At 38.7% G+C, this 17703-nt stretch overlaps 1 protein-coding gene across 2 annotated transcripts in view; it reads left to right on the forward strand.

Moving 5' to 3' along the window:
* The first annotated feature begins 258 nt into the window (after positions 1–258).
* Positions 259–17703, forward strand: part of TRIM24 (tripartite motif containing 24) — a 120446-nt gene continuing 103001 nt past the window's right edge. For both annotated transcript variants that reach the window (XM_025854788.2, XM_073899255.1), the window contains exon 1: positions 259–962. In XM_025854788.2, the coding sequence (XP_025710573.1) occupies positions 599–962 (364 nt within the window). In that variant the 5' untranslated portion in view covers positions 259–598. The remainder of the gene's footprint in view (positions 963–17703) is intronic.

Raw genomic sequence — 17703 nt, forward strand, 5'->3', positions numbered from 1 at the left:
TAACAAATAATCCCTTAATCTTTTCAGAGGAGCGAAACACACACAAAGGCCCAATCAGAAGCCGCGGCTCTAGGAGTTCGGTGGGGGGCGGGGCTGGGCAAGCGCCTTCCCACCTCCCAGCCTCCCGCCGCGGCCGTCGGAGCCTCGCGGGCTTGGGCAGGCCCCGCCCTCTGGCCAGGCGCTGCGGCTATTGGGCGGCGCATTCCTTGCCGTCGCCTCAGTTGCTGGGAGAGGGAGGGTGGGGGCGGGGCCTGAGGTGGGCCGGGGGCCCAGGGAGAAAGGCGGGGAGACGAGGGCGGGCTGGGCGGATTCGACGAGCGCCTCGGCGGTTGGCGAAGCGGACGGGGCGCAGCCTTCCCGGTGCGAGGAACGGTTCCCGCTGACAGATCCCCTTCTTCCGGCCGCGCCACCCGGGAGGCGGATCCCCGGGGCCTGAGGAGGCTTCTTCGGCCCGGCCCGCCCTCACTCCCTCCCTCTCCCGCGGGTCACCCAAGCGGCCTGTGAGGAGGAGGAGGAGGAGGTCGTCGGGGGCGGCGGCAGGCGGAGATCGCGCTCCCCCTTTCCCGGCGGCGGCAGCGGCGGCGGCGGGGGCAGGACAATGGAGGTGGCTGTGGAGAAGGCGGCGACGGCGGCCGCGGCGGCTTCGGCGGCGGCCGCCGGGGGGCCCTCGGCGGCGCCAAGCGGAGAGAACGAGGCTGAGAGTCGGCAGGGCCCCGACTCGGAGCGCGGAGGCGAGGCGGCCCGGCTCAACCTGTTGGACACTTGCGCCGTGTGCCACCAGAACATCCAGAGCCGGGCGCCCAAGCTGCTGCCCTGCCTGCACTCCTTCTGCCAGCGCTGCCTACCCGCGCCCCAGCGCTACCTCATGCTGCCGGCGCCCATGCTGGGTTCCGCCGAGACCCCGCCGCCCGTCCCCGCCCCCGGCTCGCCGGTCAGCGGCTCCTCGCCGTTCGCCACCCAAGGTGAGAGCCAGCCGTGGGCGCTGGGGAGCCCGGGGAGGGGCTCGGGGAGGCGAGCGCCCTTGTGCGGCGCGACCCGCTGTCATGTCGCCGCCGCCCGGGGTGCGCGGCGGGGGAGGGGCGAGGAGGAGGGTCTGTGTCGGCGGCAGTGACATGGAGGGCCCGCGCGCTCTGCGGCGTGCCGCGCGCCCCGCGAGCAACTTCCACGGGCGCTGAGGACTTGGCGGCGCCGCTGCTGCTCCTCCTGCTGCTCCGCATTCTCCTCCGGGGTTGGGTGGCCCGTGCGACCCGCACTTTTGAAAACCTCTTTTGGAGCGGGCTGTAGTGTATCTCGGATTCTTGGCCGACTGCGTCTAGTTAACTGCTACCCTCTGCCTCCCCAAAGCTTTGTCCGGGTCCATATGATCCTAATCATCTCGTGTATAACCACGTTATTTGAGCTGGAGGGGGGAAGGGAGGGATGAAGATGAAGTGATGGTGACTTTCTTTGGTGATTGATTACAGATCAGATGCCGTCTGTTTTCTGGCTTGCATGTTTCGGGTTCTTTACCTTAACGAGTCCCCGATTTTTCTCCCTTCTGCTAGGGACAAAGGAACCAAAAGAGACGGTATTTTGTTGTCTTTTCTCCTTCGAAGATTTTATTTTGAAACGGTAAAGGGTAAAGAGAAATAGAACAAAGTGATTTGGGGGTGCAGGCTTTTCTTGTATTTTGTGAATGACAGCTGGAAATGTTGAAGTTGCTGTTCTCTTTGTGGTATTTGTTACTGTATAATGATACTTTTGACAGGTAGTTCCCATTGCTAACGTTAACAGGTTTGAAACATTTAAAGTTAGTTAAAGTAAGCACAGTAATTATTCTAGTAGAACGCTTGAGGATTTTAAATTGTAATAGTGCAAATATTGGAGCACATCATTTTTAAAAATAGAAAGTAACTGGGAAAAGGGGGATAATTAATTTTTAATATATACTTCCTTTTAGAGGGTCTAGTTGATTTGAGATAAAATGCTAATTAAATAATTGAGGCTAGGTCAAAAGGTATATGAAATTGATGCTATAAATAGTAGTGTTAGACTCTTCATTTGATTATATGTTACAAACTATCTAGTTGAGGGAGCCAATTTTCCATGGGTCTCTAAGTTTCTGCAGGTCTTGCCAGGGAGGTACTGACTGCCCTTTGTTTCTATCTTTAAAAAGATGTTTGTATAAAGATCAGCCTTGGAAGATAGAGATAGTGTCTTCCATCAGAGCAAAGAGCAGGCATGCATATGGTCCAGTATAATGTCTCTACTGGAGTAAAAGGCAGGCATGCTTACTGCCCATGACAAAAGACTGGGGTTCTCTAAGCTTAGGTTTCCTCTTGTGTAACACAACCCACTGCCTGTGCAAGTGTCAGTAGGCCCTTTTCACCTTGCCTGGTGGGAACTGGGGTTCTGGGAACCAGTGCAAAAATGTTGATGCTTTGGCTTATGTTATTGTAACTAATAAACTGCCCCTTGTCTCTCATCCCTGAGTCTTTGTATCTCCTACCATGGTAAGCTAGCTTGCAAGTAGGCTGAAGTCTCAGATCTTTTATACTGTTTTCTCTGATGTGGCCCACCTGTTGGAAATTTAGTACAGGTGAAGCTTAAATTTTAGTTCTTAATTTTTAGACACATTTTAAGGTTTCTTTTATTTATGTTTTAATTGGTTAAGCAGGCTAGTGGCCGATTAGGATCTGAATTTTGCATAATCCTAGAATTAAGATTGATCTTGTGCCTGGCCATGACATTTAGACCTGAATGAATGAGAACATGGGTAATAAAAGCTCTGAAACTAGACTCTGAGACAAGTTTTCAATTTCAGATTTCTCAAAATGTTCTGTGCAATTCTAGTCTCTCAATGTATTTTATCTTGGTGTTTGTATTATCAGCAAGAGTTCCAAGGAAGCATTTAAATTGGAAGGTGATGTTTTTTGTTTTTATTCTAAGACAAAGTCTCTAATAAATGATACTTTAAATACAGTACAAAAAAAGAGGGTTATTTTCAATAAATTAAAAATACTGTCTATCCTGAGTCTTATTGACTTGGATATATTCTCCCTTCCTCTCTCCTTGCAAACTTATTTTAATACTAGCTGAAGTAAAACTTGATCCAGTACATTTCATAAATATATAGGGTTCATTTGATCATCTGTACTTCATTCTCCTAATGAACTTGTGGGTACAGTCATCATGGGTTAAACTATAATACCTACAGGAGCTAAGCTAGATATCTGATTTAGGGAACTATGAACTTGGGGGTAAAATAATAGGGAAGGGAGAGGGAGGGCATGGGAGGGGAAGTAAACTCAGCTCCGGCAGGTTGTCATGCAAGAGAGGGGAGGGCCAGTATTGAAGGATATATATATATATATATATATATATATATATATATATATATATGTATATATATGTATATGTATGTATGTATATATATTAATGAGAAGTCTGAAGCCCAGATTTTTGTGAGAGCTTTCTTTGTATTAGATATTGGCAAATAAATAAAAAAATACCCATGCACACAGACCCATGCTATAGGCCAAACAAAACAAGTTTTGTTGAGGCCACAACCATGTTGTAGTTATGCTCTTCCCTTTTAGATTCAGTCAGTGGTTTTCAAATTTTAGCTCTACTAGAGTCACTGGTGTACTTATTAAAAAATTGGATTTCTTGGGGCACCTGGGTGGCTAGGTTGGTTAAGAGTCTCCCTTCAGCTCAGGTCATAATCTCAGGATCCTGGGATCCTAGCCCCCATGGGGCGGGCTCCCTGCTCAGTCGTGAGCCTGCATCTGCTTCTTCCTCTACCCCTCCCTGCTTTTGTGTGCGCGTGCTCTCGCTCTCAAATAAAATCTTTATTTTTTAATTTGTTTTTAAGATTTTATTTACTTGAGGTAGAGCGAGAGCAAGCAAGCGAGAGAGGAGCTTCCCCCCCCCCCCCCATGCAGGGCTCTATCCCAGGACTCTGGGATCATGACCTGAGCCAAAGGCAGATGCTTAACTAACTGAGCCACCCAGGTGCCCCTAAATAAAATCTTTAAAAGAAAAATTAGATTTCTAGGCCTATCCCTCCAGAGAGCCCAACTTGGCATAGTTTTAGAATTCTAGAGTATATTAAGCTCTAGTGTTTCTTTAGTTCAAGCAGTATTATATTCCAAAATAAAATTGATCATGAAAGGATTCCTTAGGAAATTAAGACCAAAATTCAAGGTATAGAATAACAGTTTTCAACATTATCAGACCTAATTTTTCTGTTAAATAATTTTTGGTGCTTCCTGTTACCCTAAATGAAATTCATAGAAAATAAATCCTAAAATTTTTTTTATGAAAAGAAATAAAGCTAATTTATAACAACAAAAAGGTATGTGTTATGATTTATAAATGCCCAGACACAATTACATTAGCTCTCAAGACCTCATTGAGAACGTGGGTCAAAACTGTCCTTTTGTAAGGCTGCCAGTTGGAAGGAATGAGGATGAGTGACCACACGCTAAAGTTGGATGACTACCTTAGATGTGACTGTCATTTTCTTAGTGTGCAGTTATATCCAGGAAAGAGGGAAAAGCTTAGAAAACAGATTTTCTTTAGGTACATTATAGGTACCCGAAGTCAGAAGACAAACTGATCTTGGACAAATGTTACAACATTGTGCAGTATTTTGTGGTGTTGATGTAGTGTTCAGCAAAAGAGTAGCAAACTCTATTTTTTTCCTCTTTAATTTTTTATTTAAATTGAATTAGCCAACATATAGTACATCTGTAGTTTCAGATGTAGTGTTCAATAATTTATCTGTTGCGTATAACTCCCAGTGCTCATCACATCACGTGCCCTCCTTAATGCCCATCACCCAATTACCCCATCCCCCAACCCTAAGCTATTTTTAAAAGAATACTGAGCATACTCTTGAAAAGGGTCACGTTATTTGTCCAGGGAGAGTAAAAAATAAGAAACCATCAGTTTTCTTAGACTTCTATACTAACTGGCAGTCTGTAAGATGTAATTGTCAATTCTGGGATCTGATTTCTTTGGGTTCTTGGTAGGAAGTATAAATCACCTTGTGAGTACAAGATATAATGTCAGAGAATTAATACTATTTAAGATTGATCCATATTGCCTACCAGTTTTGTACACAAACAGTTCTATATATAGTATTCACCTGTTAATGGAAATTATACTACTGTTTTCAATTTGGGGCTATTATGAATAAAACTGTTATAAATATTTGTAGACAAGTCATTATGTGGATATGTTTTCATTTCCTTGGGTAAATACTTGGAATTTCTTGTTTGCATCATAAATGTGTATTTACACTGGTGTACTGTTTTGCATTCCCTCCAGCAACGTATGAGAGTTCCAGTTGGTTCACATCCTCGCCAATTTGGGTGTTAGTATTTAATTTTAGTCATTCTAGTATGTGCAAAGGGGAGTCTCATGGCTTTAATTTTCATTTCCCCGATGAATAATGATGAGCATCTTTTCCTGTGCTTATTAGCTATTACAGCTTTTTGGTAAAATTTCAGTTTATCTTTTGTAGATTTTTAAAATTAGGTAATGGGTTACATTACTGAAAAGTAAATATTCTTTATATACATTCTGTATCCTGGTCCTCTGTTAAATACGTGTATTGCACATATTTACTTCTGTACCTTGCCTGTTCATTTTCTTAATGGTGTCTTTTGAAGAGCTGAAGTTTTAAATTTTGATTAAGTCTGATTTGTCATTTTTTTTCTTCTATTTTTTTCTTAAATTTTTAAAAGATTTTTATTTGACAGAGAGAGAGAGCAAGAGAGAGCACATAAGCAGGGGAGTGGGAGAGGGAGAAGCAGGCTTCCCGCTGAGCAGGGAGCCCTATAGAGGGGCTCAATCCCAGGGTGCTGGGATCATGGCCTGAGTCAAAGGCAGATGCTTAACGACTGAGCCACCCAGGTGCCCCTTTTTTCATTTATAGTTAGTAATTTTTGTGTTCTGTCTAACAATTCTTTGCCTACCATAAGTTTACTAAGATTTTGTACTTGCAGTATTTTTATAGTTTTGGTTTTTATATTTAGATGTGTCATCTATTTTGAGCAATTTTTGTATTAGATATAAGGGTTGAGATTCATGTTTTTAACCATATGTTAAAGTATCATTTATTGAAAAGGGTACTTTTCCCATTACATCACTTTGGCATTTTTGTAAAAAATCAGTTGAACATACAGGTATGATCCTATTGCTATACACTTTTCTGTTCTTTTGAGCTATCCGTTCAGTAATAAGTGTTTGGGGTTTTGTTTTGTTTTTTTATTGCTGTAGCTTTTTTTTTTTTTTTTTTTAAGATTTTATATACTTATGTGAGAGTGCCAGAGAGTGCGGAAGCATGAGCAGGGGGAGGGTCAGAGGAAGAGGGAGAAGCCCAAGCAGACTCCCGGCTGGGCAGGGAGCCTGATGTGGGACTCCATCCCAGGTCCCTGGGATCATGACCTGAGCCGAAGTCAGACGCTTAACCGACTGAGCCACCCAGGTGCCCCTATTGTTATAGCTTTTAAAGCAAATTTTCAATTGGACAGTTTTGTTCTTTTTCAAAATTGTTTTGCTCTTTGAAGTAATTTACATTTCTTCATAAATTTTAGAATCCACTTGTTAATTTCTACACAAAAGCCTGCTATGATTTTGATTAGAATTGCATTAAATCCAGATACCACTCTGGGGAGAATGATCTAACAATATTGACTATCCCTATCTATAAACATGTTTTATCTCCTATTTAGATCTTTAATTTCTCTCAGCACTATTTTATCATAGTAGTCTTGCACAATATTTGTGAAGTTTATTCCAAAATATTTTATGATAATGTTTAATGATATTGGTGTTTTTAAAAAATATCATTTCCAGTTGTTGCTAGCTAAAATACAATTGGCTTTTGTATATTGATTGTATCCCATTATCTTGCTAAATTCAATGATTAAATCTCAATAGTTTTTTTGTCTTAAGATTTTCTTCGTAGACTATCCTGTTGCTCACAGGTAGATAGTTGTACTTCTTTCTTTCAATTCCTAATTTCTGTCATTTTCTTCCCTTACTGCACTAGGTAGGACCTCCAGTACAGTATTGAATAGAAGTTTAATTTCACTATTAAATGAGAGATGACATCCTTGCCTTATTCCTGATCTTAGGAGGATAACGTTAGTTGTTCACCGTTAATATGTTAGATCTACTAGCTGTTTACAGATGCCCATTATCACAATTAAGAAGATCTCTTCTATTCGTAGTGTGCTGAGGATTTTGTGTTAGATGATGAATTTTGTCAAATGCATTTTCTGCATCTGTTAAAATGATCATCTGGGTTTTCTCTTTTTTTCTGTTGATGTGAATTATGTTGATTTTCAGATGTTAAACCTATCTTGCATTCTTGGGATATATTCTACTTGGTCACCATGTTTGTGTACTTGTGGATTTGATTTGCTAATATTTTAGCGACTTTTTTATGTTCATGAGGAATATTGGTGATAGAGTTTTCTTGTATCTTTATCTGATTTTGGCATCAAGATAATAACTGTCCTCAAAATGAGTAAAGTGTTCCATCTCTAATTTTCTGAAAGAGGTTTTTTTTTTTTAAGATTTTATTTATTTATTTGAGAGAGAGAGAATGAGAGATAGAGAGCACAAGAGGGAAGAGGGTCAGAGGGAGAAGCAGACTCCCTGCTGAGCAGGGAGCCTGATGCGGGACTCGATCCCGGGACTCCAGGATCATGACCTGAGCTGAAGGCAGTCGCTTAACCAACTGAGCCACCCAGGCGCCCTGAAAGAGGTTTTTTTAAGTTAGTATTAATTTTTTAAATATTTGACAATTAATCCATCTGGGTTTGGAGTTTTCATTATGAGAAGGTTTTTGATTAGGAATTCAGTGTCTTTACTTGAAACAGGGCTCTTCAGATTTTATATTTCTTCATGAATCCATTTTGATAAGTTGAAAATTTTCTGTTTCATACAATTGGTGCATTTTTAACATATATTCTACATACTCCCTTTCCCTTTTAATGTTTTCAAGGCCTGAACAATGTCCCGGACCTCTTTTGTTTCTACTTGTAGTGTTTGCTCTTTTTTCTTGTTTGCTATTCTTAAGGACTTATCTACTAACTTTTGGCTTTGTTAATTTTATTTATTGTTTATCTCTGCTTTAAAGGTATAATTTTCTCTCTGAGCATGTGTTGGCCACCTCAAACAAATTTTGTGTTTTTATTAATGTTCTATTAAAATATTTTAAAATTTTTCCTGTGATTCTTCTGTGACTGATGGGTTGCTTAGAAATGTGTTAATTTAAAGGTATATGGGGATTTTCTGTATAGCTTATTCCATTGTAGTAAGAAAAAAAGTACTCTGTAAGACTTAAATCTTTAGAAGTTATTGAGACATTTGATGTCCTTATAACATATTGTTTATCTTGGTGAAGGTTCTATGTATATTTGAAAAAAATTTAAATTCTATCCGCAGTTGTTTGGTGTAGTGTTCTATAAATGTCAGTTAGGTCAAGTTGGTTGATAGTGTTGTAAAAATCTTTGTTTTGGTTTGGTTTTCTCTTTTTTTTTTTTTTTTTTTGTCTACTCTCAGTTACAGAGAGAAGAATGTTAAAATCTCATGATTGTTGACCTTTTTATTCCTTTAATCCTGGTTAGTTTTTGCTGCAGATATTTTGAAGCTTTATCTTATTGATTAATTGCCTGCCCTTTTTAACACCATGAAATGTTCTTTATCTCTCGTACTACTTTTTCATGAAGTCTGCGTTGTCTTAGGTTAATACAGCTACACCAGTTTTCTTACCTCTGTTTGAATGGTATATTTTTCCATTCTTTTGCTTTTAACCTTTCTATTTAAAGTAGGTCTCTTGCAGATAGTGAATAGTTGTGTCTTGCTTTGTTATCCAACCTGTACATTTTGCTTTTATTCTTTAATCCATTTACATTTTAAGTAATTATTAGTATGGTCAAGCTTAAGTCTACTTTTTTAAAAATTTGTTTTCTCTTTGTTCCTGCTGGGCCTCTAGTATCTTTGCTTTTCTCAATCCCTTAGCTACTGTTCTCTGGTAAGCGTCCCAAAGTCTTGCTGTGCACATGCATGGTAGCCTTCAGCCAAGGACTTTGAGAAACCCTAGAGAGACTACTGGCACCCTCACTCTTTGCAGCTCTCTTCTCTCTAGGGTTTAATTTGTTTCAAGCCCCAAATTTTCCTCTGGCCTTTTAAGCTATGTTCTGCTTAGGCTCTAGCTCCCCACATTGTGGTTGGGAAATAGACTCCAGGCAGAGAATCAAGATATGTTAGGGGTTCACCTCCTGAATTCCCCTTTCCAGGGATCACAGTCCTCATTGCCTATTTTCCAGTGCCTGAAGACAGTTGCCTTGTATATTCTTCCCAGTTACATACAGTTGTTCATGGCAGGCAAACTTGTCTTGGTACTGGTTACTCTGTCCTGGTGGAAAGTTGATGTCAAAATACCATTTTTAAATTGCATTGCACCTTTTAAATACACTCACATGTGGGTAATTTGGTTCTTAGATCTCTAGATTTTTATCTTTTTAATTTTCCTTAGAGATCTCACCAAGTTAAACTCTCATCCTAGATGCATGAGCCCTACATTTCTTCCTATAACCTTGACCCCTTTCTCAAATTTACTTCTGCATTTTCAAGTACGTACTAGACCAGTAGTCTCCAGAATGGGATGTGTGTCACACATTATGAGGTAACATAATTGAGTTGAGGGAAAACATTAGAACTTCTTTAAGTTAAGCGTTAAAGTACTTGATAAGTAGAATGTCATAGTCACATGAAAAAGCATGTCAAATGGCTACATTTCACATATGGCGTACAAAGTATTCTAAGGAGGAGGAATGAGGGCTGCTGCAAGTCCTAAAGGTAACTTTGTATGAATTAGGAATATATGTCCTTTTGACATATGTAGCACCAAGGACTACATGGCATAGGAAGTGGAATGCATATTAATCTCCATTTGCCCTCTTAAATTAAGTAGTCCCTTGGGCTGTACAGCTGATCAAACTGTACACAGCTGCCCTGGAGGTAATAGGATTTCTATACTGCAGACCCACTCCACCCCTACACACTCTACACACACACAAACACACACACATATTGTAATACAATTTACATGTTCTTTGATAAGTCGGCTTATGGATTGTAGCCTCTGTTTTTAACTAAAATGACTGTCAAAAATTGAAGATCATGGTAGGCCATTATCAGGACCCTGACATAAAACCCTGTAATCTCAGTTCCTAGGGAATTCCCATATGGAGGCCACTCACAAAAGCCCCTCAGTTTCAGCAGCCTGGAGAGTCCCTAAGTTGTAGGATGTAGGGCACATGTGTAATGGCCATAAAAAGTGATCCCCAACTCCAATTAATAGCATAGGGGGTTCATTTAAGTCTGTCATCAAGGTTGGATGCTGATAACTTGTCTCCTCCCCAGTTTAGGAAAATACAGAAGGCTCCTTGGGGCTTCCCATATTTGATGACTTCTTTAGTGTTACACAGAGGAATAGATACTTGTTATTTCCTGGAACCTGAATATGCAATCAGTGATGGATTAGCCAGCAAGGAGATCTGTATTCTATAGAAAGCTGTTTTTGTTGCTGCTCCATTTTGTTTCTCGTTTTATCAGGTGTATGGAGTTGATGGGAGTCGTGATTTTCCACCAGCCCTAAATTATTTGAACATTTGAAATCTCATTTTCAGCTATGATAAAGATAATACTAATTTGTAAGCATAACAGCTTTAGAGTGGCAGAATTGATATTTTATAGGCTCATTATCAGTCTTGTGAGGTTAACATAAGTGATTTTCTAACCAAATCTAATAATTGGGCCTAAAAGTTTCAGAATTACTGAGAAGACTCTTTGAAATTGATTGACATCCTCTGTATTAATGATGAACTATGCCTTAAATGTATAATACATCTTGGACCGTTAGAGAATAGTGGTATGAAGCTCCATGATTAGCGAGACATTTAAAAATATTTTACCCTGATTTTATTCTTTCAAAATGTCTTGTTTGTGTGATTTATTATATACAGGATATACCAGTTCCATAGTATATATACATAATAAATATATATGTAGGTGCATGTTCAAATACTTGTGTTTAAAACAACATGTGAACATAACTATCAGCTGAATTGCCTCAGTGTTTTTCTCTGTTTATCTCATCTTTAAAAATGGTTTTCAAATCCTCTTCTAAGTTTTAAAAATACAGGACTCCTCAAGGAACTTTGTTCTGATTTTTTCTAAAATACGTAGTCCATAGATACTCTTGCCGTGATACAATACATTTAAAAGAAAACTGTCATATATAGTAACTGGGAATCATAACTACCAGGTCTTTATTTTACCTCGATTATGAGAATAGTCTTTCTGGGATCTCTTGACTGTGTATTCAGCATTAAGGATGACCAGGAGGAGAGCCTCTCGCACATGACATTCTTAGTATCTGTCTCTTTGTACTGGTGCATGTTGATTTATGTTTCTTCTGGCCCTCATCAATCTTCTATACTTGACTTGTGTGTCATGTGCCTTAACTTGCTTTTACTAATTTTCTCAGCTCACTTTCCCACCTATTTTTTGGTATTAAGGTTTCCTCCCACTTCTCTGACCCTTCATTTTTGCTCTCCTGTTGTCCTCTGTTCCTTTCCCTTCTCTGGAGATTAGAGTGAGGAGATCACCTAGGACAAGACTTTAGGAATTCAGATATGTAATGGATATATGGGATGGAAACCTAGAAAGGAGATTGAGAAGAGGTACGAGAAAACCAGGAAAATGTAGAGTCATGGAAGCCAAGGAAGGAAAGAATTAACAAAGGCAGTGGTGTTTCACAGTGTGTTGTTATTGCAGGGTCAAATAAGAGAGGCCAAAAACATTTTTAGTGTTAGAAACATGGCAGTTGTGCAAAAGCATATTTTGGTGGAGACGTAGAAGGGGAAACCCTACAGGGGTAGGTTTTACAATGGGTGGGAAGTTAAGACAACTCTGTGGAGAAGTTAAAAGGGATAAGGCAATACTTGGGGAGAAAAATGGAGTTAAGGAGCGTTTCTTGTTTATTGCCTTTTTGTAAATAGGAAAGGCTTAAGCATGTATATATGAAAGTGGAAGAGTTCAATCAAGTTAGCTATCGCATATACCAAAGAAGGGATTTGTAAGTGAGTGTGTGAGGGTTCTGAGAAGGCAGGATAGGATTGATCCAAGGCATAGGTGGAGAGATTGGTGACTTTGGATAGGAGAGACATTTTGTTATGAAAAGGAGAGAAGGCAAGAATAGGTGTTTGGATAGAAGATTTTTCTGTGTGTGTTCAGAGTGGATTGCATTTTCCAGTAAAATGTAGCATGATTGCAGGTCTTGTTGAGGCCCACTTGCTGCTAGAGATCATACATTTGTAGTGATACCTGTCTGCCTTATAATGCTACCCAGCACTTCTCTGAAGAAGCAGAGTATTTTAGGCAGTGCTGTTCAAAGTGTGGGCCACAAACTGCTAATAGGGTTTGAAATGAGACCGTTTGCCACCAGAAAGTATGAGGGAGCTGCGGCAGCCTAGTTCCTGAGATTCTTAGAAATATTCAGTGAAAGAAAAGAGCCCTACACTGAGAAGAAACTGCTGCAAATAAACAAGATTTGATGAGAGTAGGAATTTAGGGGCAAAGAAGAGAAAATGATACATGTGGCAGGGGGGCACTGGAGGAGGCAGATCTCACAAAGTCTTAGGGAAGTGCTTATAAAGTACCATAGGTTTGAATATTTGTGATAACAACGTAAGAGGAAACCTTAGAACTCTGAATCTAGGAAAGCTATCTTAGTCTGTTTACAAATCCTACATAGGAAACTTAAAAGTATAGGAAAACCCATTCTATAATATGATTTGTAGAAAGTACTGTAATTTTATACTACTGAAAGATAGTATTAGAAAAAAGATGACAACAGTCCTCTGAGTAACAAATCTAAAGAAATGAAGATAGCAGTATACTTTGGTCTTAAAGCAGAGATATAATGAAACCTATTACTACAAAATGAGCTGAGAAAATTAAATGTTATGAAAAAACAGTATAGAAATGTTTAGAAATGAGCTCCTACGCCGTAGGAGATCATGAAAAGAAAAACTGACAGACTTAAGGAATGAATTAGAAATTTTTCAGAAATGAAGATGAACCAGAAAGTTCTTGAATGAGGAGACACTCTAGAAAGTACTGTAAAAGAAATGATGGAAAAGAACAAGTGAAAACAAATCAAGTAAAGAGATAAAAGAAATTCATAAAGTGACAAGAAGATGTGATATGCAGATGCACATAAATATATGGACATTAATAATAGTACCTGGAGACTATTTGAAAAAAGAAACAGGAAAAAAAGAATGTTGTTTAAAGAAAGATGAACATCTGTATTATAAGGGTTCACCGTGTGCCTAGAAGACTTGAAACAGCCACCACTGAAACATGTTCCAGGGCTTTAAAAGAAAAAAAATAATACTTTGGGCATCTACACACAAAGACTGGATCAGTTAGGTGGAAAGAATGCCAGATTATCATTAGACTCTCCAACATTGGTACTTGAATCTGGAAGACTGGGGGGTAAAGATTTTTAAGATTTTTACAGAAAAAAAAAAAAAGTGAATTGAGACACATACCCAGCCAACTGATGTTTAAGCATAAAGACCACATGTAAGAACTTTGAAAGTACTGTTCCTATGAGCCCTTCCTAAGGATTCTAGATTTTGCTGCATTTTCTTTATTTCTCAAGTCAGTATACTTAGTGTTTTTTTTTTCTGATTTATATGGGAGTAGGTTGTAGACGTGACACTTGAGCCCCAAATATGTCAGTGTGTCTCTGAAGTATAGATTCTCTTTTTTAGAAGGTTGTTTTTTTTTCAGATTTACTGAGATAAGGGTAACATACAGTAAGCAGCACATATTTAAAATGTACAAGTTGATGAGTTTTGATATATGCAAGGATAATCCTCTATAACCACAGTATAATTACCAAATTCAGGATATTTGACATTAATACAATGCTATTATCTAATACATAGTCTATATTCAGATTTTGCCAGTTGTCACAGTAGTGTCCTTCACAGCAGCTTTTCCCCCTTTGGTGGTGGGGAAATCAGGACACAGATTGCTCGCATGTACCATAGGATAGATTTGTGGATAAGTTCCAGAGGGTGAATTTCCTGCAGATCCCACGGATGCAGAACCAGAGTGGGAGCGATGGGTGTTATCTTTTCTAACAGGGTCTGATATCAGGTCTGAACTTGGGCACTCTGTCCCCGCCTGAGGGGTAGTGGCTGTTAGGTGTCATAATTGTCGTATCTCCTGGTATATTCTTGAGTATTGTCTCAGCTTCTTACTAGCCATCCTTGTTATCCCAGTTCCTTGATGTCGTTAATAATTATTTATGTCAAACGTTGTTTTTTCAAACTTAATGTTTCATTTCTCTCCTTATTGTACCTAGCCTGATGCATCGTTGTTGGCAAATGTAATGTGTCCTCTTAGGTGCTTCACTTTAGGAAACCATGATATCATTCTGTCCCATTGTTGTTGGGTGTTTGGCTTTGATCACTGGTTTGAACAGCCAGATTTCTCCACTTTACAGATATCTTTTTTTCCCCCTTTATAATTAATAAGTAACCTTCTGTGAGATACTTTGGGGTCTGTGTGAGTGTTCTATTCCCAGAAACCGTAGATAGCATCCACTGTTGATTCTTCCCCTCATCATTTATTATAGTGATGTTGCAAAATGGTGAATTTTCTGTCACTCTCTGCTTATTGATATTCTGTATGGATGAGAGTTTCCTTTTCCATTTATTTATTGTGGGCTTGTTAAATTTTTTTATATAATATGTTATAAACCATTCCTTTCATTATTTATTTTGATAACCACATTGTTCCAGTTTGGGCAGTAGAAACCCCTTCAAGTTGAAATCTTGTCCTGTGACATGCCCCTGTTGACTTTAGAGTACGTCTTACCTTGCTGGCAAACCAAGGAGTTTCTAGGTTCACCTTGTGCTTTTCTGTACCAGCCTTGGTTGTTTCTCCAGGGAGCCCCAATTCCTTAGTGAAGTCCAATTTATCTTTTATGAATTTTTCTTTTGTTTGGTATCTGAGAAATCATTACCTAACATAAATGTTTTCCCCTTGAAGTTTCATAGTTTTAAGTTTTATGTTTAGATCTATGATCCATTTTGAGTTAATTTTATATGAGATATGAAGTATGGATCCAAGTTCATTTTACGTGTATTTAATTTTTTCACCACTGCTGTTGAAAAAACCATCCTTTCTCCTACTGCATTGCCTTTGTCAATTATCATTTGTCCATGTACATCTGGGTTTATTTTTGGGCTTTCTGTTCTGTGGATCAGTTTGTTTTTACCACCAATACCATGCTGTTGAGTCTTTATATTAATGCCGAGAGATCTTTTAGCAGGAAAACAATAGGCAAGATGGTCTGCAGGGAATTCTTTTTTTTTTTTCATTTTTTTAAATTAAGTTTTTTATTTTAATTCCAGTATAGTTAACATACCGTGTTATATTAGTTTCAAGTGTACAGTATGGTGATTCAACATTTCTGTACGTTACTCAGTGTTCATCATGATAAGTATACTCTTTAATCTCTATCACCTGTTCCACCCATTCCCCAACCACCTCCCTTCTGGTAACCATCAGTTTGTTCTCTATAGTTGAGAGTCTGTTTTTTGGTTTGTCTTTTTTTTTTCTTTGTTCATTTGTTTTCTTAAATTTCACATATGAGTGAAATCATATGGTATTTGTCTTCCTCTGACTAACTTCTTTCACTTAGCATTATGCCCTCCAGATTCATCCATGTTATTGCAAATGGCAAAGATTTCATTCTTTTTTACGGCTGAGTAATTTCCCATTGTGTGTGTGTGTGTGTGTGTGTGTGTGTGTGTGTGTATGTATGTACCTTTTCTTTATCCATTCATCCATTGGTGGACACTTGGGCTGCTTCTGTAATTTGGCTATTGTAAATAATGCCGCAGTAAACATAGAGTTCCACATATCTTTTTGAATTAGTGTTTTTATATTGTTTGGTTAAAAATCCAGTAGTAGAATTATCGGATCATAGGGTAATTCTGTTTTTAAATTTTCAAAGAAACTCCATGCTGTGTTCCACAGTGGCTGTACCAATTTGCATTCCCACCAACAGATGTTCCTTTTTCTCTACATCTTTGCCAACACTTGTGTTTTTGATTTTAACCATTCTAACAGGTGTGAAGTGATACCTTATTGCGCTTTTGATTTGCATTTCCCCGATGATGGTGATGTTGAGCACCTTTTCATGTGTCTTTTGGTAATCTGCATGTCTTCTGTAGAGAAATGTCTGTTCATCTCTTCTGCCTATTTTTTAATTTTTTTTTTTTTTTTTTTTTAGTATTGAGTTTTAGAAGTTCTTTTATTTTGATTACTAACCCTCTATCAGGTATGTTGTTTACAAATATCTTCTCCCATTCTGTATGTTGCCTTTCAGTTTTGCTGATTGTTTGCTGTGTGGAAGCTTTTTATTTTGATGTAGTCCCAATAATTTATTTTTGCTTTTGTTTTCATTGCCTCAGCAGACATAGCTAAGAAAAATGTTGCTATGATTGATGTCAGAGAAATTACTGCCTGTGCTCTCGTCTAGGATTTTTATGGTTTCAGTCTCAAATTTAGGTTTTTAATCCATTTTGACTTTATTTTTGTGTATGGTGTAAAAAGCGGGCTGGTTTCATTCTTTTGCATGTAGCTGCCTAGTTTTCCCAACACCATTTGTTGAAGAGACAGTCTTTTTGCCACTGGATATTCTTTCTTGCTTTGTTGAAGATTAATTAACCATATAGTTCTGGGATTGTTTCTGGGTTTTCTATTCTGTTCCATTGATCTGTGTGTCTATTTTGTGCCAGTACCATACTTTTATGATTACTACAGCTTTGTAATATAACTTAAAGTCTGGAATTGTGATACCTCCAGTTTTGCTTTTCATTTTCAAGATTGCTTTGGCTATCTGGGGTCTTTTTGGTTCCATGCAGATTTTAGAATTTCTTGTTCTAGCTCTGTGAAAAATACTGGTATTTTTGGTATTTTGATAGGGATTGCATTAAATCTGTAGATTGCTTTTGGTAGTGCAGACATTTAACAGTATTTGTTCTTCCAACCCATGAGCACAGAATGCCTTTCCATTTCTTTGTGTCATCTTTGATTTCTTTCATCAGTGTTTTGTAGTTTTGAGTTCAAGTGTTTCACCTCTTCGGTTAAGTTTATTCCTAGTTATTGTTTTTGGTGCAATTGTAAATGGGATTGTTTTCTTAATTTCACTTTCTCTGTTGTTTCATCATTACTGTATAAAAATGCAACAAATTTCTGTACATTGATTTTGTATCCTATGACCTTAATGAATTCAGTTCTGGTAGTTTTTTGGTAGAATCTTTAGGGATTTCTATATTTAGTATCATGTCATCTGCAAATAGTGAAAGTTTGACTTCTTCCTCACCAATTTGGATGCCTTTCATTTCTTTTTATTGTCTGACTGCTGTGGCTAGGACTTCCAGTACTTTGTTGAATAAAAATGGTAAGAGTGGACATCATTGTTTTGTTCCTGACCTTAGGGGAAAAGCTTTCAGTTTTTCCCCATTGAGTATGATGTTGCCTATCGGTTTTTCATTTAAGGCCTTTTATTATGTTGAGGTTATGTTTCCTCTAGACCTAGTTCGT

The sequence above is a fragment of the Callorhinus ursinus genome, unplaced genomic scaffold (genome assembly GCF_003265705.2).
Source record: "Callorhinus ursinus isolate GAN/ISIS: 27379988/994484 unplaced genomic scaffold, GSC_fseal_2.0 scaffold12, whole genome shotgun sequence".
NCBI lineage: Eukaryota > Metazoa > Chordata > Mammalia > Carnivora > Otariidae > Callorhinus > Callorhinus ursinus.